Source organism: Octopus sinensis, linkage group LG12, assembly GCF_006345805.1.
Source record: "Octopus sinensis linkage group LG12, ASM634580v1, whole genome shotgun sequence".
In the NCBI taxonomy this organism is placed as follows: domain Eukaryota; kingdom Metazoa; phylum Mollusca; class Cephalopoda; order Octopoda; family Octopodidae; genus Octopus; species Octopus sinensis.
This window is the reverse complement of record NC_043008.1, coordinates 57,393,746-57,418,130: the sequence shown is the minus strand read 5'-3', so window position 1 is coordinate 57,418,130 and position 24,385 is coordinate 57,393,746. Positions and strand designations below refer to the sequence as shown.

The 24,385-nt window shown below is 38.3% G+C and overlaps 1 protein-coding gene across 5 annotated transcripts; it reads right to left on the bottom strand.

The window, feature by feature from the left end:
* Positions 1-352: 352 nt before the first annotated feature.
* On the bottom strand, positions 353-24,385 carry LOC115218090 (RAB6A-GEF complex partner protein 2). 5 transcript variants are annotated; one of them, XM_036508017.1, is made up of 10 exons: positions 24,104-24,385; positions 19,335-19,404; positions 11,479-11,627; positions 8,978-9,132; positions 7,967-8,050; positions 5,869-6,018; positions 4,991-5,134; positions 3,747-3,874; positions 1,740-1,917; positions 353-1,151 (listed from the first exon to the last, which is right to left on the bottom strand). In XM_036508017.1, exons 3-10 carry the CDS (start codon positions 11,586-11,588, stop codon positions 928-930), a joined length of 1,173 nt encoding a protein of 390 aa, XP_036363910.1. In that variant the 5' UTR covers positions 11,589-11,627; positions 19,335-19,404; positions 24,104-24,385; the 3' UTR covers positions 353-927. The 5 variants fall into 5 exon arrangements, with proteins under 5 accessions (XP_036363910.1, XP_029643733.1, XP_029643732.1 ...); XM_029787873.2 differs by lacking the exon at positions 24,104-24,385 and adding an exon at positions 23,508-23,541; XM_029787872.2 differs by lacking the exon at positions 24,104-24,385 and adding an exon at positions 23,314-23,484.

The following is a 24,385-nucleotide window of genomic DNA, read 5'->3' as shown; positions in this document are numbered from 1 at the left end:
AAATCTGGCTGAGATGAGTAAAAAATGACACGGGATCATATATTATAAATGTGTGCATGATCCTATGCAAGAAAAAAAAAAAAACTTTGGCTATTCTGAATTTTCTTCTTTTTACAATGCAAAATGGTGAAATATAGAATTGGTTATAGGAGTTATGGAATTGCATATTGTCTAGGAATTCCATTTTTTTTATCTGAACTAAATAATTGTTTATACTTTCAAAGCAATTTGAAATATGGAATTTTGAAAGCAATTTAGAATATGGAATTTTGAAAGCAATTTAGACTATGGAATTTTGATTAAATACAATAAATAAATGTTTTACTTTGCTGAATTTGAACTACTTCTTAACTCGTTTAAAATCCTATTGATTTATTTAGAAAAGATATGTCTCGGTGAGGAAATAAAAATTTGGACAGAAAATGGAAGAAGTGTTGAAAAAAAAACAAAACTTAATAAATAGCAATTCTGCTAGAGCTCTTGTGATTCTTTAAAATGTCTGTAACAATAAAGAATGACTAAGTTACTTTCTCAGTGTTTGTTCCTGGATATCTACAGGAGAGTATTTTCAGAGAAACTATCTCAAATAAACTTCCATTTTTTTTTCAATTAAATAAATGGGTAGCTGATATGTGAATAAAGATTTAGTTGTTGTGATTTTAGAGGGAAAATTATAATACAAAGCTATGATGACATCCCTTTATTTGTTGTGAGTGACCTAAACATATCTCGGTTTACAGGCCTCACAGGTAACACCCACAGGTAACACAGTAATATTAGATTCAAATACCTAGCTGCTAACATTTTACGAATGTTCATTAATGTCAACACACCTGCAATCAATCTCCTTTACATTCACACAAATATATTCAGGTATTATACAGATTTTTTCTTTCTCTTCGTTTTTTTTTTGTGGGGGGAAAATCATTAAACTTGGATAAATTCTTCACTTTTCAGCAAAGTAGCACTCCATGCATGGATTGGACTCGTAGGAAATATTTTAATAGGTAGGTCCCACACCATTGTTTCAACGTTTAGTACTGGAGATCCCTGCCACATGGAGCAACCATCAGCTGCTACGATCTGTTCGCTGTCGTGTACTTCATCAACAACTGTGACAAACTCAAAATGAAGTCTCCATCGAAGACAAACTGGAAAAAGAAAAGATTAAACAAATCAATAAAACAGAAGGAATATCTGAATAAGAAACTATAAAATCAATCACTAAATAGATGTGGAGGCGCAATGACCCAGTGGTTAGGACAAGCAGACTCGCGGTCAAAGGATCGCAGTTTCGATTCCCAGACTGGGCGTTGTGTGTGTTTATTGAGCGAAAACACCTAAAAGCTCAATGAGGCTCTGGCAGGGGGTGGCGGCGACCCCTGTTGTACTCTTTTGCCACAACTTTCCCTCACTCTCTCTTCCTGTTTCTTGAGTAACGCTGCGATGGGGAACACATATGCCACAGAAACCAGGAAATCGGGCCTGTGAGCCTGGCTAGGCTTTAAAAGGGCAAGGAAAAAAAAAAAAAGATCCAAATCAATAGCTTACGGAAAACAACTTTCAGGCCAGATTCCAAAAGTGGCATGAATTCTGGGACCGGTGAATTGCTGCACAATGTGACTATTTCGAAGGAGATGATGTTAAAACTTAGGTAAATAAGTTATTTTTTATTAAACATAACTAATCCAGGAACTTTTTGAATCTACCTCAAAAACGACAGCAACAATTATACTTACCTATGTCAGTAATGAAGCCAGGAGTAATAGTAAGTGGCACAGGGATACTGATGTGGGTGCGCTGGGTATGAAGGCACATCTCTTGCTGTTTGCCATAGAAAGTGATGGAAGTAGGTTGGTTCTTTTTGCGACAGCATTCCTCGGCAACGCTCTCTTCACTCTGCAGGGAAACACTCAGCTGGAATAGAAAGGGAGAAGGAAAAGTGTAAATGGAAATCCTCGTCTTCATCATTTAATGTCTGTTTTCCAAGCTGGCATGGGTTGGATAGTTTGACAGGAGCGGCACCAGATTCCATAGACTGTTCCGGCTTGGTTTTTATCAGCTAGATGCCGTTCCTAATGCCAATCACTTTACGTGTACTGGGTGCTTTTTACATGGCACCATCACCAGAGCTTTTTACATGGCACCATCACCAGTACTTTTTACATGGCACCATCACCAGAGCTTTTTGCATGGCACCATAACCAGTACTTTTTACATGGCACCATCACCAGAGCTTTTTGCATGGCACCATAACCAGAGCTTTTTACATGGCACCATAACCAGTACTTTTTACATGGCACCATAACCAGTGCTTTTTACATGGCACCATAACCAGTACTTTTTACGTGGCACCATAACCAGTGCTTTTTACATGGCACCATAACCAGTGCTTTTTACATGGCACCATAACCAGTGCTTTTTACATGGCACCATAACCAGAGCTTTTTACGTGGCACCATAACCAGTGCTTTTTACATGGCACCATAACCAGTGCTTTTTACGTGGCACCATAACCAGTGCTTTTTACATGGCACCATAACCAGTGCTTTTTACATGGCACCATAACCAGTGCTTTTTACATGGCACCATAACCAGTGCTTTTTACATGGCACCATAACCAGTACTTTTTACATGGCACCATAACCAGTGCTTTTTACATGGCACCATAACCAGTGCTTTTTACATGGCACCATAACAGTACTTTTTACGTGGCACCATAACCAGTGCTTTTTACATGGCACACCTAACCAGTGCTTTTTACATGGCACCATAACCAGTGCTTTTTACATGGCACCATAACCAGTGCTTTTTACATGGCACCATAACCAGTACTTTTTACATGGCACCATAACCAGTGCTTTTTACATGGCACCATAACCAGTACTTTTTACATGGCACCATAACCAGTACTTTTTACATGGCACCATAACCAGTACTTTTTACATGGCACCATCACCAGTGCTTTTTGCATGGCACCATAACCAGTGCTTTTTACATGGCACCGTCACCAGAGCTTTTACATGGCACCATAACCAGTACTTTTTACATGGCACCGTCACCAGAGCTTTTACATGGCACCATAACCAGTACTTTTTACATGGCACCATAACCAGTACTTTTTACGTGGCACCATAACCAGAGCTTTTACATGGCACCATAACCAGAGCTTTTTGCATGGCACCGTCACCAGAGCTTTTTGCATGGCACCATAACCAGAGCTTTTTGCATGGCACCATAACCAGAGCTTTTTGCATGGCACCGTCACCAGAGCTTTTTGCATGGCACCATAGCCAGTGTTTATTTATTAAAAAACAACAACTACACCTGTTTCTAACATAGGCACAAGGCCACAATGTTTTGTGGGTGGGTGAATTGGTCAGGAATAGTTGACTATATAAACCCCAGGACGTGACTGGTACGTTACTTTATTGATCTTGAAATAATGAAAAATGGGATTTGAACTCAGAATGCATAGAGCCAGAATAAATACCACAAGTTATTTGTCCAGTGCTGTCACGATTCTGCCATTTCTCTTTTCCTTCTGCCACTTGTCCTGCCATTCCATAATAAAACTAATGAATTCTAGCAGAATTCATTGTTAAAAAGTTTGGTTTCCAACCATATATTATGATGATTGGAAATTCAAAAGCAGAATTACACACCAATTTTGTGTGGTTGAGGCCATTAAAAAAATGAGAGATAGATATTATAGATAGAATGAGAGAGAGAGAGATTCAATTTACCTGGACACAGGCTACACTACCACCTGAAAAATCAAACACTCCATTAATATCTTCTCCCAAACGATATGCATTTTTAAACAGATGAAAACGGGCAACTTTTCCTCGAACATTTGTGATGTTGTAGAAACCTGGAAAGAGAGAAGAATGGAAATAGAGTCAGTATATAAGTCTTAGAGAGGGATCAGTTTTAATCCTAAATAAAGTAGCTTAAACATCCTCCTCTTAATCCTTTAATTTATTACCTCCACCTTAGCAAAGGCGGAGGTATTGTTTTCACTTGTATATGTCTGTTTGTCCATGGAGAAGATATCTCAAGAACCGCTGGATGGATTCGGATGAAACTTCCAGGGATGTTTGGCCTCGTGACTGGCACGAACTGATTAGATTCTGGGATCAATCTGGTACCGGTCAACGATTATTTTTCCCGGTTCTTTCACTTAATTTTTGAGTGTGGCGATGTAATTGACTTAATCCGTTTGTCTGTCCTTGTTTGTCCCCTCTGTGTTTAGCCCCTTGTGGGTAATAAAGAAATAGGTATTTCATCTGCCGTTACGTCCTGAGTTCAAATTCCGCCGAGGTCGACTTTGCTTTTCATCCTTTCGGGGTTAGATAAATTAAGTACCAGTTACACACAAGGCTCGATGTAATCGATTTAATCCCTTTGTATGTCCTTGTTTGTCCCCTCTGTGTTTAGTCCCTTGTGGGTAATAAAGAAATAGGTATTTCATCTGCCGTTGCGTCCTGAGTTCAAATTCCGCTGAGGTCGATTTTGCCTTTCATCCTTTCAGCGTCGATAAATTAAGTACCAGTTACACACAGGGCCCGATGTAATCGACTTAATCCCTTTGTCTGTCTTTGTTTGTCACCTCTATTTATAGCCCCTTGTGGACAACAAAGAAATAAAAAAAAAAAAAGAAGAAACTGAGAGAAGCTCATAATATATATGTGTGTGTCTTTGTGTCTGTATTTGACCACCACTTGAAAACCAGTGTTGGTGTATTTACATCCTAGTAACTTAGCGGTATGGCAAAAGGGCCCGGCAGAATAAGTACTATGCTTAAAAAGTAAAATAAGTACTGGGGTTGATTTGTTCAACTAAAATTCTTCAAGGCGGTGCCCCAGCATGGCCATAGTCTAATGACTGAAAAAGCTAAAGAAAAAGAAAGGATAGACGTATAAACTATTTATAAAAGAGGAAACAAGTTCAATAATGCAAAGAATCAAAGTTTTCAAATCAGACATACGAGCAGTTTTCCTGGTGGTGACTGTGGATAGAACTTGTAATGCCATATCTAAAATAGAATTCTCCTTCCTGGAATGCTTCAAGAATGGGTTTGTTGGAGCTACGTCTACTTCGTTTTCATTATAAACACTTGTATCATTTAACCCTAAAACAGAAGATACATACATATATATATATATTTGCAAATAATACTACTTTCCTACATTCAACATCATATTATGGTAAACAAATACAATATATATATTTCAAGAATAGACTCCTACATATAAGTGTGTGAGTATGTGTGTGTATATGTATAATTTAATTTATATATATATATATATATATATATATATATGTGTGTGTGTGTGTGTGTGGAGGTCCAATGGCCCAGTGGCTAGGGCAGCAGACTCGTGGTTGTAGGATCACAGTTTCGATTCCCAGACCGGGCGTTGTGAGTGTTTATTGAGCGAAAACACCTAAAGCTCCATGAGGCTCCGGCAAGGGGTGGTGGTGATCCCTGCTGTACTCTTTCGCCACAACTTTCACTCACTCTTTCTTCTGTAGGTCTGCTCGCTTAGCCAGCAGGGTGGCGTCATTTGAAGGCTAAAACAATGCGAAGCGCATTGTGACCAGCGATGTGTAGCAACATCTGATAGCCTGGTCGGTCACCTGATCACGATATATATATATATATTTTTCCTACAAATCTCGACCTACAGATATTTAAGCTGGACATCCACCAGTTCAATCCCAACAACTCTGAAGAGCCTGTGAAGGTCAGTCTTCACTAAACTCTTAAAGAATTTATTAGCACTCCAGCAATAAGTTTCCTCATCATAACTGACCAATACTTGACAATGTAGCAATAACAGAAAAACAAAAAGGGAGTATACCTACCAAATAGCACCATAACACGGATAGGAATGCGAAGTAATTTTGTTGGTTGGTTGAGTCTCTGTGTACCAATGGTGATCTTGTAAGAGTATTTAATAGCTTGACCTCGATAGGAAGGAGGTGAATCAGCTGGCACGATGTCTTTGTATTCATCTGTAAAATAAATATAAAGGAATAATATTGACACAGGAGAGATACATGATAGAGTGATTGGTGCTACTGTAGCATGTGATCTACTACAGTATCTGTAGTCTATGCAGTAAAATGACCTGATCTGGGATAGGGTTTATGTCATGATTTAGGGTTAGGCGTTAGGATTACGGTTAGATTGCATGCTAAAGTGTTAATGGCCAGGTAGACTGCACATTCAAATAGTACAGAATAATTGAAATAGAAGTTTTGGATTGCTAAACCACTGGTCTTGGGTTCATATTTCATGGAGCTTTCTAGACATTACACTTCACTCTAAGATGTTATTAATGGTCTTGTAGTCATTAATGGCTTTGGCCATGCTGAGATCTTTCCAGAATATTACCTGAAGCAATCTGACATCTTAATCCAAAATGAAACTAACACTTTTTGCACTAAATATGATAGATCCAGTCCAAGATGCAAGTGACTTATTGCAATACACTCTGCAGTATGTGGAAGTGATCAGCATATTTTTTTTTCCATAACTGCCAACTCTGAGGAGCACAAGGTTACATAATTGGACTGTTAGCTAACATCCTGTTGAACCCCTTGTACAAAACCGATTGGTAAAATCAGCCATAATGGATATACAGTACTGTACACTTCAATTAACATGCCTAATGTATTGACAAATATACAAGTGAATATTTTTTCTGATTTATGGATTCTTAGACAGGTTATATGCTCCCATACACTGCAAAGTATATTGCAATATGTTGCCTGCATCTTGTGCCTTATAGATGCTATCCCTGGTGGTGCACTCTACAGTCATCAGAAATTCATCATCGATACATATTATATATACCTTATAATCATGGAATTATATGACCTAGGATATTCAACAAAGAATAGCCCAACTCTATCAAATGAGCTCTACACAAGGTTGCCGCCGGGGAAGATGATTGACCTGGTCAGGTAGAGCAGTTACCCTATTTTCTTCCATAACTCCAAATCTTCCATGAAAACATGTCTGGTCATGGGGAGATATTACCTTACTTGGAAACAGGTTAAGGTTAGTATTGGCATGCAAGCCAACATTCTCCCCTTGATTGAAAAGGGAACTGTAGCAACATGAAATGAAGTGTTTTGCTTAGAACGCAATGTGTTGCCTGGCCTGGGAATCAAATCCACGATTTAGTGATTGTGAGTGTAACAAAATGAAGATCATCATGTCAAAACAGTATAATAAGAGACTCTGCTCCAACCAGCATTAACATACTTGGGGGTGCAAGGCAAAGGAGAAAAGTGGCTGCAGATATATCACCTGCACTGACCCGTAATCCTTAATTATACTTGTAACACCTGCAGGCTTCTTTGCAAATTGTTGGCGGGACTCAATTGTCACATTCAACATAAGCTTTATGACTGACAAAGACAGTGAAGGTTGTCAGATCCTCATACGTCGAAACTGACAGGAGATTTGTGGTTCAACTTCGGTCACTTGAGTTGGTGTGCGACAAAGGCAAAAGTGATGAAAGTTTTATCGAAGTTTCATGTTTTTTATTTTTGGTTTTAGGGACACATACAAAAATTGCCTTTCAGTTTTCATATACTAAACCCACTAAGAAGTTTTGTTCAGCCTGGAGCTTGTAACAAAAGTCATTTCCCCAAGGTAAGATTGAACCTGAATCTATGTGGTGAGGAAGCAAGCTGCTTAACCATGTAGCCACAACTGTATCAGTGTTGATGATGTAAATAGTAAAAACACTTCATCTCTCAAGATGAAGTTAATAGTGTAATTAATGTTTGCTAGTAATATCTGTGGAAGTCAATGAATATCAAAGAAAATTTTATTACAACAACTTTGTCCATAATAACATTAATATTTCAGTGAAATATCCAAACCAAAACATCTTTATACAGAAACAAAGTGTGTGTATGTGAGTGGGAAAGGCAGTTCTATACTTACATTGTTTTGACTCTCCAGGTGCCAGTTTGAGGTCACAGAAAAGTATTTTTGGTTTTGTTGAAAGAACTGTACAACCTTTTTCTCCTGGAAAATTATCAAAATTATAAATATTAATGAAAATATTTATGATCTAGTTACATTAACTGTTATTGAAACCTACAGATAAATATACAAACACACACATATTTATGTGTGTGTGTGTGTCATCATCATTGTTTAACATCTTCCTTCTATGCTGCCAAGGGTTGGATGGTTTAAAAGGAACTGGCCAGCAGAAGCCTGCACCAGACTTCTGTATCTGTTTTGGCATGGTTTTTATGGCTGGATGCCCTTCCTAACACCAACCAACTACCCAGCATAGTGGACTGAATGTATTTTTTACAGGGCACCAGTACAGGTGATGTCAGTTTTGGCATGGTTTGTACAGCTAGATGCTCTTCCAAATGCCAAGGGCATAAATACTGGTCATTACACAATTCTTGTAAATTTGTTTTACAACCATGTGGTTTTGGAATCAGTCCCACTGCATAACACCTAGAGGAAGTGCTTTCTACTATAGCCCTGGGCCAACCAATACTTTGTGAATGATTTTGATGGATAGGAACTGTGTGAAAGACTGTTGTGTATATAATATCATCACATCCCCACACACATGCTTATACACTGGTGTTAGGAAGGGCATCCAGCTGTAGAAACCATACCAAAAAAAGTCAAACGGGCTTGATGTAGTTTTCTGATTTGCCAGTTCCTGTCAAAGCGTCCAACCCATACCAGCATGGTAAGTGGACATTAAATGATATTGATCATTTTATATATATATATACTGTGCCAGTAAAACATAAGAGGCACCTGTGCTGGTGACACATAAAAGGCATCCAGCCATAGAAACCAAGCCTGGTGCAGCTCTCTGGCTTACAGCTCTGGTTAAACTGTCCGACCCATGCCAGCATGGAGAATGGATGCTAAATGATGATGATGTTTAAATGATATTCAAGGAAAACTAGGACTTACCTTTGTTTGGAACAAACGATGTCTCACAGCCTGTTGTTGATACTTCTTCAGTGGATAAATTAGTGGAAGATGGTAAAACAATACGTGTCTCACTCACCGTTCTTTGACAATGTATCTGGACACTGGCCCAAGCAAGAACATCATACTGCTCACCACTAGAAGATAAATAGGATAAAATTAAAAAATAAACACAGAAATCAAAGAAGGCTTTTATTAAAACATCTCATTTGTTCTCAACTTACCATATTTGATGACTTAAGAAATGCACTATGGGCATAAAAGATGCACTCCAATTTCAGCAGTACATATTAATGGAAGAAAAAAGTTTGGCAGAATTCTGGTTTAAGCCTCCCATATAACCCTTCGTAGCTTCTTTAATTTTTGGAATTTTCAGAAATTTTTTGTGAATTTGCTGGTGGCATGTAAAAAGCACCCACTACATTCTCGGAGTGGTTGGCGTTAGGAAGTGAATCCAGCTGTAGAAACACTGCCAGATCAGACTGGAGCCTGGTGCAGCCTTCTGGCTTCCCAGATCCCCGGTCGAACCGTCCAACCCATGCTAGCATGGAGAACGGACGTTAAATGATGATGATGATGTGTCCTAGCCATGGGAATTCATACAATTATGCAGAACGCAATCCGACTCATGCAAGTATAGAAAAGTGTATGTTAACCCTTTAGTACTCAGGTTACTTGGTCAAATCTAATGCTTCTTTATTTACATTGTCTTGAATTAATTATACTTTATCTCATAGCTTTGAGATTTCAATGATGTAATTTTTCTTTTATTCTTTTTTTTGTTTCAGTCATCTGACTACGACCATGCTGGAGCACTGCCTTTAGTCGAGCAAATCGACCCCAGGACTTATTCTTTGTAAGCCTAGACTTAGTCTATCAGTCTCACTTGCTGAACCGCTAAGTGACGGGGACGTAAACACACCAGCATCGGTTGTCAAGCGATGTTAGGGGGACAAACACAGACACACAAACATATACAAACACACATACACGATGGGCTTCTTTCAGTTTCCGTCTATCAAATCCACTCACAAGGCTTTGGTCAGCCCGAGGCTATAGTAGAAGACACTTGCCCAAGGTGATTGTTTATTTTTACTATGACATTGTAGAGTAGGTGTAAAATGTAGGATCTGTCCAATTTAAACTTAAAACAGAAAGAATATTTTGGCTGGATGGTGGTTGGTTTGAATGTGAAAGAGTTAAAATGATTTCCAACATAGGTTCAGTAGGTAGTGGAGGGTACAGTTAGTTCTGTTATAGTCTCTGTTACACAGGATCAACCATTTTCTTCACCAGAGATGTTCTTCTGCATGATACAAAACTGGTCAAAGATTTTTTTTAATGGAAGATTAGCAGTTGCTGATGTAGCAAATCTCCCATCTCTGTTGTTGATGTTGTCCGAGGAAAAGGCAAGGAAGGGCCTATTCAGCTAGACATCAATGTTGTCACAGGCCTACTTAGAATACAAAAGACCTAGTACAAATACCACAAGGTACTTTGTCCTATGATAGACGCAGGTGCTACTGTATGGTTAAGAGGCTTGCTTTGCAATCACACAGTTTCAGGTTCAGTCCCACTGCATGGCACTTTGAGCAAGTGTCTTCTACTATAGCCCCACTATAGACTCAAGTTCTTTCTCTTTCTCTCTCTCGGCGCGGGCATGGCTGTGTGGTTAGGGAGCTTGCTTCCCAACTACATGGTTTCGGGTTCAGTCCCACTGTGTGGCACTTTGGGTAGGTGTCTTCCGCTATAGCTCCGAGCCGACCAAAGCTTTGTGATTGAATTCGGTAGGTGGAAGTTACTGCCGTGTGTGTATAGCTGCTCAGTGCCTCTCCGAAAGAGAGAGAGGGATGGATATATATGGATATATATGGATATATATATATATATATATATAATCATAGTCCAACCCATGCTAGCATGGAGAACGGACGTTTTTTAAACGACGAATCATATCGAAGGGAAATGAAAATTAATAGAAATTTTCACTTCCAGTGGCCTAGCGTGTAAAAATTTAGTCCAAAGACTATATATTACTCATAAAATACAGTGTATATTTAAACACATAATAGGAATCCACTCATGGGATTCATCATGCTAGAAAGAACAGCTAAGTTCCAAAACCACAAAATTAGGGATAAAATCCCGAAAGGAACAAAATGAAATATGGTAAAAATGTTTACTTTTCATTTTGTTCCTTTCAGGATTTTATCCCTAGTTTTGTGGTTTTGGAACCTAGCTGTTCTTTACTATAACACCAGGCCATTTGAGAGAATTTGGTAGGCAGAAACTGAGTGGAATCCCATCATCCATGTACATGTGTGTTTATGTTTTTCTCCCATCACTGCATGACAATCAGTGCTAGTTTGTGAACATCCCAGTTAACTTAGCAGTTTGGCAAAAGAGACTGATCGACTAAGTCCCAAGCATGGGCACTAACAACTCAACACACACCTCCACCTGAGACAAACAAATATACTTACTGAGATTCATATTCAGGAAGAGCTGAATTCGAGAAAGTGATGATACAATGGATCGTCTCCCCTGCAAGGTAGACTGGCCCACGAGGGAGGGTGGCCACCACATCAATCATCTTGCTTCCTTCAACAGCAACCAACAACAGCAACACACCCTGAAGCAGAAGAGAACAGTTCAATATGATTCAACACAACTTACACAATGCTGTATGTTTTCAATATTTTAGCTATGTTTCAGTTTGGTGGTGACATGGAGATGAGAAAATAGGCACCTGTAGGTAGATGCGTTTGTAAAGGTGTGCATGTAAGATGCAGAACACACACATACACAACAAATTTCTTTCACATCTAGGCACAGGTGTAGCTGTGTGGTAAGGAGCCTGCTTCCCAACCATATGGTTTCGGGTTCAGTCCCACTGCGTGGCACCCAGGGCAAGTGTCTTCTACTATAGCCCTGGGCTGACCAAAGCCTTGTGAGGGGGTTTGGTAGATGGAAACTGAAAGAAGCATGTCATATGTCTATAGCTACATGTGGTTTTGTGCCTGTGTCTGTCCCCCACCCACCACTAGACAACTGGTGTTGGTGTGTTTATGTCCCTGTAATTTAGTAAAAGAGATTGACAGAATAAGTGCTAGGCTTTTAAAAAAGAAAATCCTGGGGTCGATTTGTTCGACTAAAACCCCTCAAGGTGGTGCTCCAGCATGGCTGCAGTCAAATGACTGAAACAGCTAAAGGAATAAAAGAATAAATCTCCCTGCAAAATCACCTGTCTACAGGGTTCCAGCAACTTTTATCTCTTGACTGCCTCCTGTCAGCATGCAATTAAAACCCTCAACATTATAACAAATGCTATCAAACCGTTACTGAGGATTTCTGACCAAAGTCTTGTGAGTGGATTTAGGCAGGTGGAAACTAAAAGAAGCCTATAGTATATATATATATATATATATATATATTATATATATATATATATATATATATATATATATATATATATATATATATATATATCTGTGTATGTCTTTGTGTTTGTCCCCAAATGCCATTTGATAACTGGCATTGGTTTGTTTACCTAACTGTAACTTTTTGTCAAACCAGTAAGTTACAGAGAGGAGGCAGTGGAGGGGATTGATCTTAAACCAGATGATGAAAGGTTACTATGATAGAGAGACAGAAACATATGTCTTGCTGTAGAGGAGGTACATGGTTACCTAACCAGAGAGAGAGAGAGAGAGAGAGAGAGAGAGAGAGTGAGAGAGAGAGAGAGAGAGTGAGAGAGAGAGAGAGAGAGAGGGGGAAGAGAGAGAGAGAGAAGAGAGAGAGGGAGAGAGAGAGAGAGAGAGGGGGAAGAGAGAGAGAGAGAAGAGAGAGAGGAGAGAGAGAGAGAGAGAGAGAGGGAGAGAGAGAGAGAGAGAATGAGAGCAGAAACTCTCACTGTGAGTATTTTTTCCCCTCGACAACCACAGAACTTGCAAATGCTTGAGTGGACAATAAACACATAAACAGTGCTAATCTTCCTGGTCTCAGAGTCTCCCAGACAGCCTGCAGCTTCCATCAGACTACTCACACACACACAAAATTTAATGCAGTTGTTTTCTCATTCAACAGAAATAACGCAAAAGTGCTACAAGAGGAGAAACTAATCAATAGAATAAATCAATTGGCTTGTTTCAAACAGCGTGTGTGAATATGTGTGTGTGCCAATGTATATGTGTCTATGACTAATTGCATATATTATGTGTGTGTGTGTGTATCAGTATGAACATGCATGTTTGTGTTAGTGTGTTTGTATGTGTATGGGTATGCATATACACATAGCAGATAGTGCTAGTATAAGGTATATGTGAATATCATCATCATCATTTAACGTCTGCTTTCCATGCTAGCATGGGTTGGACGATTTTGACTGAGGGCTGGCGAGTCAGATGGCTGCACCAGGCTCCAATCTTGATCTGGCAGAGTTTCTACAGCTGGATGCCCTTCCTAACGCCAACCACTCTGAGAGTGTAGTGGGTGCTTTTTACGTGCCACCGGCATGAGGACCAGTCAGGCAGTACTGGCAACGACCTCGCTCGAATCTTTTTACACGTGTCAGTGAAGAGACGTTGGTAACGATCACGCTCGAATGGTGCCCTTTTACATGCCACGGGTACGGAAGCCAGTTGGCTGCTCTGGCAACGATCACGCTCGGATGGTGCTCTTGCACCCTACTAGCACAGGCATAAGTGCCAGTAAGGCACTTATGCTAGTCAGTATGCATATGTGTGAAAGTAAATGCAGGTATCTGCTTGCATATGAGTGCATGTATGTCTGGCAGTGCATAAGTGGATGTACGTGCCTATATGTATATAAAACAACATCTTCTTGTTGTTGGCATCCTTTTGTCTCGGGAGACAATGGAGTTGTGCATAAACTAATCCAGTCTGGTTTTTACATTTCATGTCCTCTCCAGTTTTGCGCAGGCCTGGGCTAGATGTAAGAAAATCCTGGGTAGCCCAATCGCCAGGATTCCTCTCTCGACCTTGCTGATGTAGTCCAAAGGAGTGCAGAGCATTACATCTGGCACCAGCTTGGTTGCAGGAGCTGCCAGAAGGATGTCAAGTTGAACACTAAACTGCCTACGGGGCTCCACTCTGGATTTCTTTGAAGGTTGTCTCCTTTCTGTAACCCTGGATAGGGGCCCATACCGGGTAGTCAGCCGGAGCCAGCTGAGCTCGGGACTTGTGTCAGGCAGGGTTGTCACTCCCTGAAGTAGTGAAGAAATTCGCTACCCTACATTAACATGTGTGTGTGTGTGTGTATGTACAATCTTCTGTGTCATAATTTAGTTTGAATATATTTATATCTATAGATGAATTGTACGGTTGAGATACTATTATTTGTATTCTTGGTGCAGAGACTGTGACTCATAGCTCAACATCAGTACAGTGCTGTGTTTTTAATGGTCACAGCATAGCTAAATGGTTAAGAAGCTAGCTTCATAATCACAAGGTTTCTGATTCAATCCAAATGTGTGGCATTTTGATTAAGTATCTTTTACTATGGATGCAGGTATGGTTGTGTGGTTAACAAGTTCACTTTGCAACCATGTGGTTTCAGGTAAAGTCTTACTGCATGACTCCTTGAGCAAGTGTCTTCTACTATAGCCCCAGGATGACCAATGTCCTATGAGAGAATTTGGTAGATAAAATCTGTGTGAAAGCCCGTATTACAATAATAATAACAAGGGCACTCAGAGAATGCAAACCTCCACCAAGGCGACATCAATGTCCTCTCAACGATTAGCCAGAGATGATTTTTAAAATGAGAATGTCTGAAATAAACTTGACTGCTCTCACAAACGGGAATACTAAAAATGAACCTCACCGCTCTCAAAAATTAAGTAAAAAAACAAAACGGAAAAATAAGCCAGAATCCTTGTCCAGTACTGGATCAATCCCAAAATCTAATCAGTTCATGCCAGTCGTGAGGCCAAACATCCCTGAAAGTTTCATCCGAATCCATCCAGCAGTTTTTGACATATCTTGTCCATGAACAAACAAACAAATGTGACTGTAAACAATACCTCTGCCTTTGCTAAGGCGGAGGTATTAATCCTTCCTACTAAAGGCACAAAGCCTGAAATTTGGGGGACAGGGAGTAGTCGAACACATCAACCCCAGTGTGTCACTAGTACTTAATCCTGAAGGGATGAAAGGCAAAGTTGACCTTGGCAGAATTTGAACTCAGAATGTCTTTAAGATGGACGAAATGCTGCTATGCATTTCGTTCAGCATGCTAATGATTCTGCAAGCTTGCTGCCTTGATGACGACAACAACAACAATAACAATAATAATAATAATAATAATAGGCGCAGGAGTGGCTGTGTGGTAAGTAGCTTGTTTACCAACCACATAGTTCTGGGTTCAGTCCCACTGCGTGGCACCTTGGGCAAGTGTCTTCTACTATAGCCTCGGGCCGACCAAAGCCTTGTGAGTGGATTTGGTAGCGGAAACTGAAAGAAGCCCGTCGTATGTATGTATTATATATATATATATATATATATATATATATATATGCGTGTTTGTGTGTCTGTATTTGTCCTCCTAGCATTGCCTGACAACCGATGCTGGTGTGTTTATGTCCCCATTACTTAGCAGTTCGGCAAAGGAGACCGATAGAGTAAGTACTGGGCTTACAAAAGAATAAGTCCCGGGGTCAAGTTGCTCGATTAAAGGCAGTGCTCCAGCATGGCCGCAGTCAAATGACTGAAACAAGTAAAAGAGTAAAAGAGAATAATAATAATAATAATGATAAAGTTATAGGTGCATTATGATATCCCTAAAGATTTGAATAGGTGGATAGAGGAAATAGGCATAAAACCCAGCTTAGTACAGCTCCGGAAAACAGTGTTAATTGCGACAGATAGGATACTTAGGAGGGTTCTTGGCATCTAAGGTTACTTCCTGTAGCCTGATGTTAGGAATTTTTCTTTTCTAACAGTCTAATTTGTTGTGTGTATATATGTATGATAATGAACTTACTGTATACAGTGTTCAGGTGCACTACAACTCAACAGAAAAAGTAACCAAAAGCATATGAACGGTACATAGAATAATGCACAGGAAGGGAGTCATTTAAGGAAAAAAGAAATATATAGATAAATAATTAAATGAGTGCATGTGTGTATGTTTGTGTGTTTATAGTAAGAAGTTTGCTTATCATCACATAGTTTAGTCCCGCTGTGTGACAACTTGAGCAAGTGTCTGCTATAGCCTAAGCCTACCAAAGTGGATTTAGTAAATGGAAATGAACAAAGTCTATCGTGTGTGTGTTAATGTCTTCTTGCCCTGAGATCATGTGATAGTTGTAGGAAGTGTCACTATCATACAAACAGTGCTTACCATTTCTAATCTTTAATGGAAACATGTTTGGCCATGGGAGAAATAAGTGAGGGTTGGTCTCAGGAAGGGCATCTGGCCATAGAAAATCTGCTTCAGCAAATTTTGCCTAACCTATGAGAGCATGGAAAAGTGGACATCATGACAATGATGTTAATTGTTGTCAGGGGCCATTTAGCTTAATGGTAAATACTCAGTCGACATCTGAGGAGTACAGGGTTTGATTCCTGTAGCTGCCTGCTGGCAACTTTTTTTCGTCCTATGAGGATAAATACCCAATCTTACTCTGCTGATCTGGTGTGTTTAAAATTTACTTTCTTGTCTGTAAACACCAACACATTCAACACTCTGAAGGTCTGTTTATACATATGTATATTTAAACATATATACATATATATATATCATCACCATCATCATCATCGTTTAGCGTCCGCTTTCCATGCTAGCATGGGTTGGATGGTTCAACTGGGGTCTGGGAAGCCAGAAGGCTGCACCAAGCCCAGTCTGATCTGGCAATGTGAGTGTAGTGGGTGCTTTTTACGTGCCAGATGAGGCTGGCAAACGGCCACGATCGGATGGTGCTTTTTACGTGCCACCAGCACAAGGCTAGTTGGGGCGGCGCTGGCAACGGCCACATTCGGATGGTTCTCTTTCGTGCCACCGGCAGTTGATCGATTTCGATTCTCACTTGCCTCACACACACACACATATACGATGGGCTTCTTTCAGTTCCTGTCTACCAAATCCACTTACAAGGCTTTGGTCAGCTTGCGGCTATAGTAGAAAACATTTGCCCAAGGTATCAAGCAGTAGGACTGAACTCCGAACCATGTGGTTTGGAAGATAGCTTCTTACCATACAGCCATGCCTATGACTATAACATATACATATTTACAGCTGTTTGATCAACTGAACTACCAAGCTCATTGAATCAGTGTTCAAGAGAATGTGTAATCCACAAGTGTGTTTTTACCCAGGCAGAATCAGCATGATGTGATACAATAAAGCCAGTCATTTGAATTACAGGTTACAGGCACAGTTAGGTAGATAACACCTGTCTATCTAATTCCACACCTGTCCAAGATACGATGCAGTGGGATTGAAACTGGGACCTTGGAACTAAGAAGGTTCTTTGACTTTATTGCATATGTGTGTTCCCCTTTTTGACTTTATGGCACACACATAGCAACAGATGCAAGCATGACTGTCTGGTTAAGAAGTCTGCTTCCCAATCGCATGGTTTCATGTTCAGTTCCACTGCATGGCACCTTGGGCAAATATCTTCTACTATAGCCCCAGGCAGACCAAAGCACTGAGAGTGGATTTGGTAGATGGAAATCGAAAGAAGCCCATCATATATCATCATTTAACATCCATGTTCCATGCCGGCATGGGTTGGACAGTTTGACCAGAGCTGGTAAGGTTGGTGGGGGTGTGTGTGCACCAAGCCCCAGTGTCTGTTCTGGCATGGTTTCTACAGTTGGATGCCATTCCTAACACCAACCACTCCACAGAGGGTACTGTATGCTTTTTATGTGGCACCAGCACCACTACTTTTGGATCTTTACCTTTTGACCGACAGATTTTAAAAATAATTTTTTGTAACTAAACACTTTCAAACTTCGGACACTGGTAGAATGTGTCATATAAAACATCTTTTACTCTTAGCGTTTTCGAGAAAAGCTTATATTTAGGAAGTTATTTCACGTTAAAGTTGTAATATTTTGGTAATTTCAACCAATCAATGTGTATTCAGCTGAATAAAATGACTGCCATTGTTTGTCAACAATGACTATCGGCGGTGTATTTTTCGTTTGTTACTGTTATTTATGACATCGTTCGTGTGTTTGTACTGGTTTTAGCTTTAAGGTGTTAGGGTTAGGGTTGTCATAAATAATAGTAATTTTATTCAGCTAAATACACACGTCACTGATTGGTTGAAATTACTGAAATACGACAACTTTAACATGAAATAACTTTGTAAATATAAGCTTTCTCAAAAATGCTAAAAGATGACACATTCTACCAGTATCCGAAGTTTGAAAGTGTTTTGTTACAAAAAATTATTTTTTAAATCTGTAGGTCAAAAGGTAAAGATCCCTACTTTTAATGTGGCACGAGCAACAATGCTTTTTTATGTAGCACCAGCGCTGGTTCAATTCAGCTGTGATGGATAGGTCTTCTCGAGTATGTATATGATGGATTAGTCTTATGTGTGTGTGCCCATGTAATACTGTCTCCTTACCCTGACATTATATGATAATTGTAAATGAGTGTCACTGTTATGCAAGCAGTGTCCTTTGTTTCCAATATTGTTACATGTCTGGCCATGGGGAAATGTTACTTTGCTTGGAAACAGATGAGGGTTAACATCAGAAAGGGCATCTGGCTGTAGAATATCTGCCTCAATAAACTCCATCTGTTCCATGCAAACATAGAAAAAAGGGATGATGATGATAAGGTCTCTCTTTACTCTTTTACTTGTTTCAGTCATTTGACTGTGGCCATGCTGCAGCACAGCCTTTAGTCAAGTAAATCGACCCCAGCACTTATTCTTAGTAAGCCTAGTACTTATTCTATCGGTCACTTTTGCCGAACCACTAAGTTACAGGGACGTAAACACATGAGCATTGGTTGTCAAGCGATGTTGGGGGGACAAACACAGACACACAAACATATACACACACACATATATATACATATATACGACAGGCTTCTTTCAGTTTCCATCTACCAAATCCACTCGCAAAGCTTTGGTCGACCCGAAGCTATAGTAGAAGACATTTGCCCAAGGTGCCACACAGTGGGACTGAACCCGGGACCATATGGTTGGTAAGCAAGCTTCTTACCACAGTCACTCCTATGCCTTTAAAAAAATTAAGCACTTTTGTTTTGAATGGTAAGAAAGTAATAATGTGTGGAAAAAAAGAAAAAAGAAATGCAATTACAAGGGTAAAGAGACAATTATTGTTTTACTTACAAATAGATATAAGGCCTAATGATATTCCTGTTTTACCATAATCCAAAATTTGACTGAGTAATCTACCATCCTGAAAAGAGAAAGTTGCAAAGACATTGAGTTTAAACAGTTATTCTTCATACTCAATTTGATTATACCAAATGATTTAGGAAAAGGAATGGGTTAATTTCCCTTGGCTGTTGAAATGAAATATATTATATATATATATATATATATATATAAGGATCCCTTCCAGGGGCCCTATTATCGATTTTTCAACAATCTGAGTATGCCATGAGGTTTTCCAGACATGAGTTCTACTCATATGTCAAGTTTCATTAAAATCGATAAAACAATGTAGGAAGAGTTAGCTAACAACTCCACAAACACACCAACAGACAGAATTTCCCGCATATGTAGTATATATATATATATATATATATATATATATATTATATATATATATATGTATGTATATATATATATACATATATATATACATATACATATATATATATACATATATATATATATTTATAAATAATTTCACGTATTTCGTTTGTGTGTGTGTATATATATATATATATATATTATATATATATATATATACACACACACACATTACCTAATGTGTCATCTTATTCAAGACGGAAGGCAGTGTTTTCAAAAGAACGTGGCTGCTGTTTCTGGCAGTTTGCGCAACCACTTAAAGGCTTCCTCGTTTGGCTCATAAACCTTCATAAAAAGTATTTAGTCAACAATTTATCCAAACATCTTGACAAAGAGCACCATATGAAAGTAATTATCTCTCTCTCTCTTTTTCTTCTCCCTCTATATGAAAATTAAGATATATACTAAAACAAACAATGGTACTGACTTCAAATTTTGGCACAAGGTCAGTAACTTCAGGAGAAGGCGAAGGTCAATTATATCGACCCCCCATCGCTCAACTAGGGCGGAGGTAAAGAATACGCACACCATCCGTTTTTGGCGTAGCGCTAACCTCCGAAAACGAGTGGTGTGCGTATTCTATACCTTCGCCTTAGGTACAGGACGAAAGGCAAAGTCCACCTCGGCGGAATTTGAATTTAGAACGTAAAGGTGGACAAAAATACTGCCAAGCATCTTTTGACCGGCGTGGTCGCCGCCTTAAAACAAACAAAAATATTGATCATTGGAATAAACAAAATAATAGAAAAATGTTGGAATTCTTACTGTATGCATCCAACGAAGTGGTACAAAAAATATTAATAAAATGAATGAAGGTACTGTTAAAATATGAACTTTAAAATATACTTCTTAAAGTGTTTCGAGTACAAGATAATTTCTTTTCCACGTCCACACATATCGGTTGGCAGGAAGGACACTTAAGTCTTGAGAATAATTCGATTTAAATTCACTTATATATATCATGAGTTGATTACAGATGTTACGATGAAAATTATGTCATTAATAAGTTTAAAATTAAATCAATCACATATTATGTAAGACCAGGTCGACCTCATAAATTAACCCTTTGGGGCGATCTCACGATTCGAAACTAAATGCTTTTTTTCTTCATTTTTTTTTTCATTTGTTCTTTCAAGATAAAACTGTAAATAAATAGTAATATTTATCTTCAAAATTTTTAAGTGCTTATGGGATTCTTCATTAAAATTCTGACTTTCTCTTCTCTCAGACACGTACATTATACACACACATATATATATATATACCCAGTTAGACTTGACTGATACCTTTCATTCGCAATATATGTTGATGATCTGTAAGATAAATTTTTTCTTTTTTGGTAAAAATTTACCTATATATATATATATGTGTGTGTGTATGTATCTCAAACAGTTTGATAAATTTTAGAGGAGACTGTAGTTAGTTACATCGACTTTCTACCCACTCAACTGGATTTAAACTCAGAACGTTAAAGAGATAAGTAAATAAATACCTGGAGTTTTGTTTTGATTAACATTCAGAGCTAGTCCACACCGAAATCGCTAGATTAATTTTTTTGACACTTCCTCTGTTAATCCTTTTCTTTCCCTTAACGCCCATCTACAGTAAGTTAACAAGTTCGCAGCGTGGCCGAATGGTTAAGACGTTCGCTTGGCAACCTCGACGCCCCAGGCTCGATCCTTACGTCGGATCTCTAGGATAAATTTCATGTTTTACTGCCGCGAGTTGATTCATACTTTGTAAATGAAATTGAGCAACAGAAACTGGACGGAACCCCGTTGGATGGATTAACAAATTGTAATTTTTAAAAGTATGTGGCAAGGCAAATTGTATTTATATTGATTCCGCGATTAAAAGTACACGTGTCTGAAATCCTCCCTAACACGTTAATCCAGGAGCAGGTAATTCAGCTGATCGAATATATCAGATTTCTTGCGATCGCTCATCTACTAGAAATAGCAGACAAGACTTCCTTTTGTCTTTCCGCAAAATACCTCTCACCAAGTGGTATATATCTACTAATTGAATGCAAACTCTTTTTTTTTTAAATTCTTAAATAATCACAAAACGGAAACAGAAATTCCTGTACAATTTGAAATTATTTAGTACGCCAAAATACCGTAATTTTTCTTTTTCTTTCTCCAGAACTGTGTTTTTCAGTATTGTACATACAAATCTACAAAAAGCAAGGTGGGGGTATTTTCAGGGAAAGTAAAGAATATGCACACACAGTGTTTAGGGTTAGGGTGGTGTGTGTATTCTTTACCTCTGCCGAATATTCGTTCCCATTCCTTTCCGTAATTTTCAGTTTTGATTTTTTAAATTTATTTATATTAAGCATGCATAACTTCAAAGAATCATAATCTCAGTTGTTTAAAATAATAAATCTGAAATGAAAAAAAAAATATTCAAAAGTATATTTGTAATCTATGATGTTTAAAACATACAGACCCAAAGAAACTCCAGTATTTAGTACATACTAGATAATTTCCAACCCTTATTGTATAAGGATGTCCAAAGACTTAGAACAGAGCGGCGTGTCACCAACGTATACATGTGGCCGCTATTAGTGATATATACAAATTATGCAGTTGACAACCAGAAGTGAAGGTGTAAAATGTGGAATCGGTTTGGTGAAAAACGAAAATTTGTAAAAAAAAAAAAGGAGAAAAACGTTCTAAGTGTTGCGAATCAGAAATAAATCTCAGAAACTGTTCAGCATCTCTGTATCTTTTTTAATTCACAGATGTAAATAACGATGTCTGTCGCGGTTTCATAATTGTAAAATAAACTTTAGACAGATGTTAAAATAACGAACTTATGAAAGGTGTGGGATAAAATATAGAACTGTCGATATTTCTAGACAAACCGAAGTAAACATTTGCATAACAAATTTTAAATATTGTCCGCGTTAAATTTTATTACTTTCTTGTTTTATCTACTATCGTTTCTCATAGCTGAAATTGTCTTTGGATGAATGCTGTTTCAGACATATATAGGCACATACACATTCATTCATATATAATACTTAATAATTAGGGTTCAGCAAAGATTTGCTTTACCACATACCGAAGTTTAGAAATAGCAGCCAAAAAAACCTTAGCTATTTCTTCTACTTTGGTTTTTTTTCTGGGAGTCCCTTTTTAAAGTAGAAGAAATAGCAAAGGTTTTTTGGCTGCTATTTCTAAACTTCGGTATGTGGTAAAGCAAATCTTTGCTGAACCCTAATTATTAAGTATTACTTAAGTTTACCGTGAAATGGTTCTTTTTCATGCCGAATTCTATTTGGTGAAATTATTGATTACTTCTTAATTAATTAATTTTACCCTTTGTTATTATATATATATATATCATATTTTCCGCATCACATAAGATCTCGCAATAAGCACAAAATATAACATTTTTTTCTTGTTTGGTTCACTTCTACCTAATAGAAAACAATTAGTTACAGTAAATCAAAGTGTTTCTAGCATGGATTAGTAAATTAAATCAATAACAAATAATTACCAAATATGCAGATAAGTAAAAAATATATGAAAATTAAACATACCAGAAGACCAAATCTGACATTTGTGTAGAATATTTCAGTCAGTGAAAACAAAAGTTTAATTTATTAACATTTTTCCTGTTTCCTTAGTTTCGAGTTCTCGAGTTTGTTTATTTACATTTTTACGTATAAATATTTATAGATTTATGGATGTTCAATTGAGAGAGAGAGAGAGATATATATTTATCAATATTTACCATGTGTTTTGCTTGCGAGACAAATCAGCAGTAAATCGAAGGGGGAGACAACTACGGTATAGTGGTCACGTGATCAGCACTGCGGCCAACGCGTTAGCCTTTACGTGGATGTGGGACTTCCTAGAAATAGCTGACACATTTCCCACGACTTACACATACGTCTTAAAAAAAAAAACGGAAGACCACATTGAATGCAAAGATGTAGATAGACGTAGTCAAGACTGAATGAGTATAGACGTAGTCATGACTGGTGAGCATTTGATCGTAGGTTTTCCAATTCGTTTAAGGGGTGACTCGGGGTTAAACAACAACCAGATTTTTCCATGGTCATTTATTTGCCCTTCGCGTAGTTGGATGAAATGTAACAAGATTTCAGATTTTATTCAGCTTATCCAGGACTATATCATCGAATGTGTCTGTCCTTTCATTAAAACGGCGTCATTCACGTATGATTCGAGGAATATTTCAAAATACGTTGTATTCATACAATTACTGCAGACCTAGGGTTAAATATCAGTAACTAACAACAATGATTCGCAATAGGAGGTTCTAAAAACGAAACTACTGGCATAGAGAATAATGAAGATACAACTTACTAAAGTGTGAGAAGAGGGGATGGTTTGATCTGAACGGGTCGTAATGACATGTTTAAAATAAAATGAGTTTTTAGTCCGTTGGGAGAGAAGAAATTTGACATTTCTCGACTGAATAACCTTTCGTCAGAGAGAAAGAAAACAACGCGTTTTTCTGACGAAAGGTCAAAGTGAAACTGTCAAATTACACTTCAATTCATGGTATATTCTCGTATCTCTTGTTTCAGCCACTGGTGTGCGGCTGAGCTGGGGCACCGTCTGGAAAGGTTTTGTAGTATAAGTCTG

Excerpts from the sequence above, each read along its gene's own strand:
- LOC115218090 (XM_036508017.1), bottom strand. The coding sequence starts at position 11,588 with ATGATTGATGTGGTGGCCACCCTCCCTCGTGGGCCAGTCTACCTTGCA. Across the intron at positions 6,019-7,966 it reads ACCTGGAGAGTCAAAACAAT|ATGAATACAAAGACATCGTG; the intron begins GTAAGTATAGAA and ends TTTATTTTACAG. Across the intron at positions 1,152-1,739 it reads TGGCTTCATTACTGACATAG|TTTGTCTTCGATGGAGACTT; the intron begins GTAAGTATAATT and ends TTCTTTTTCCAG.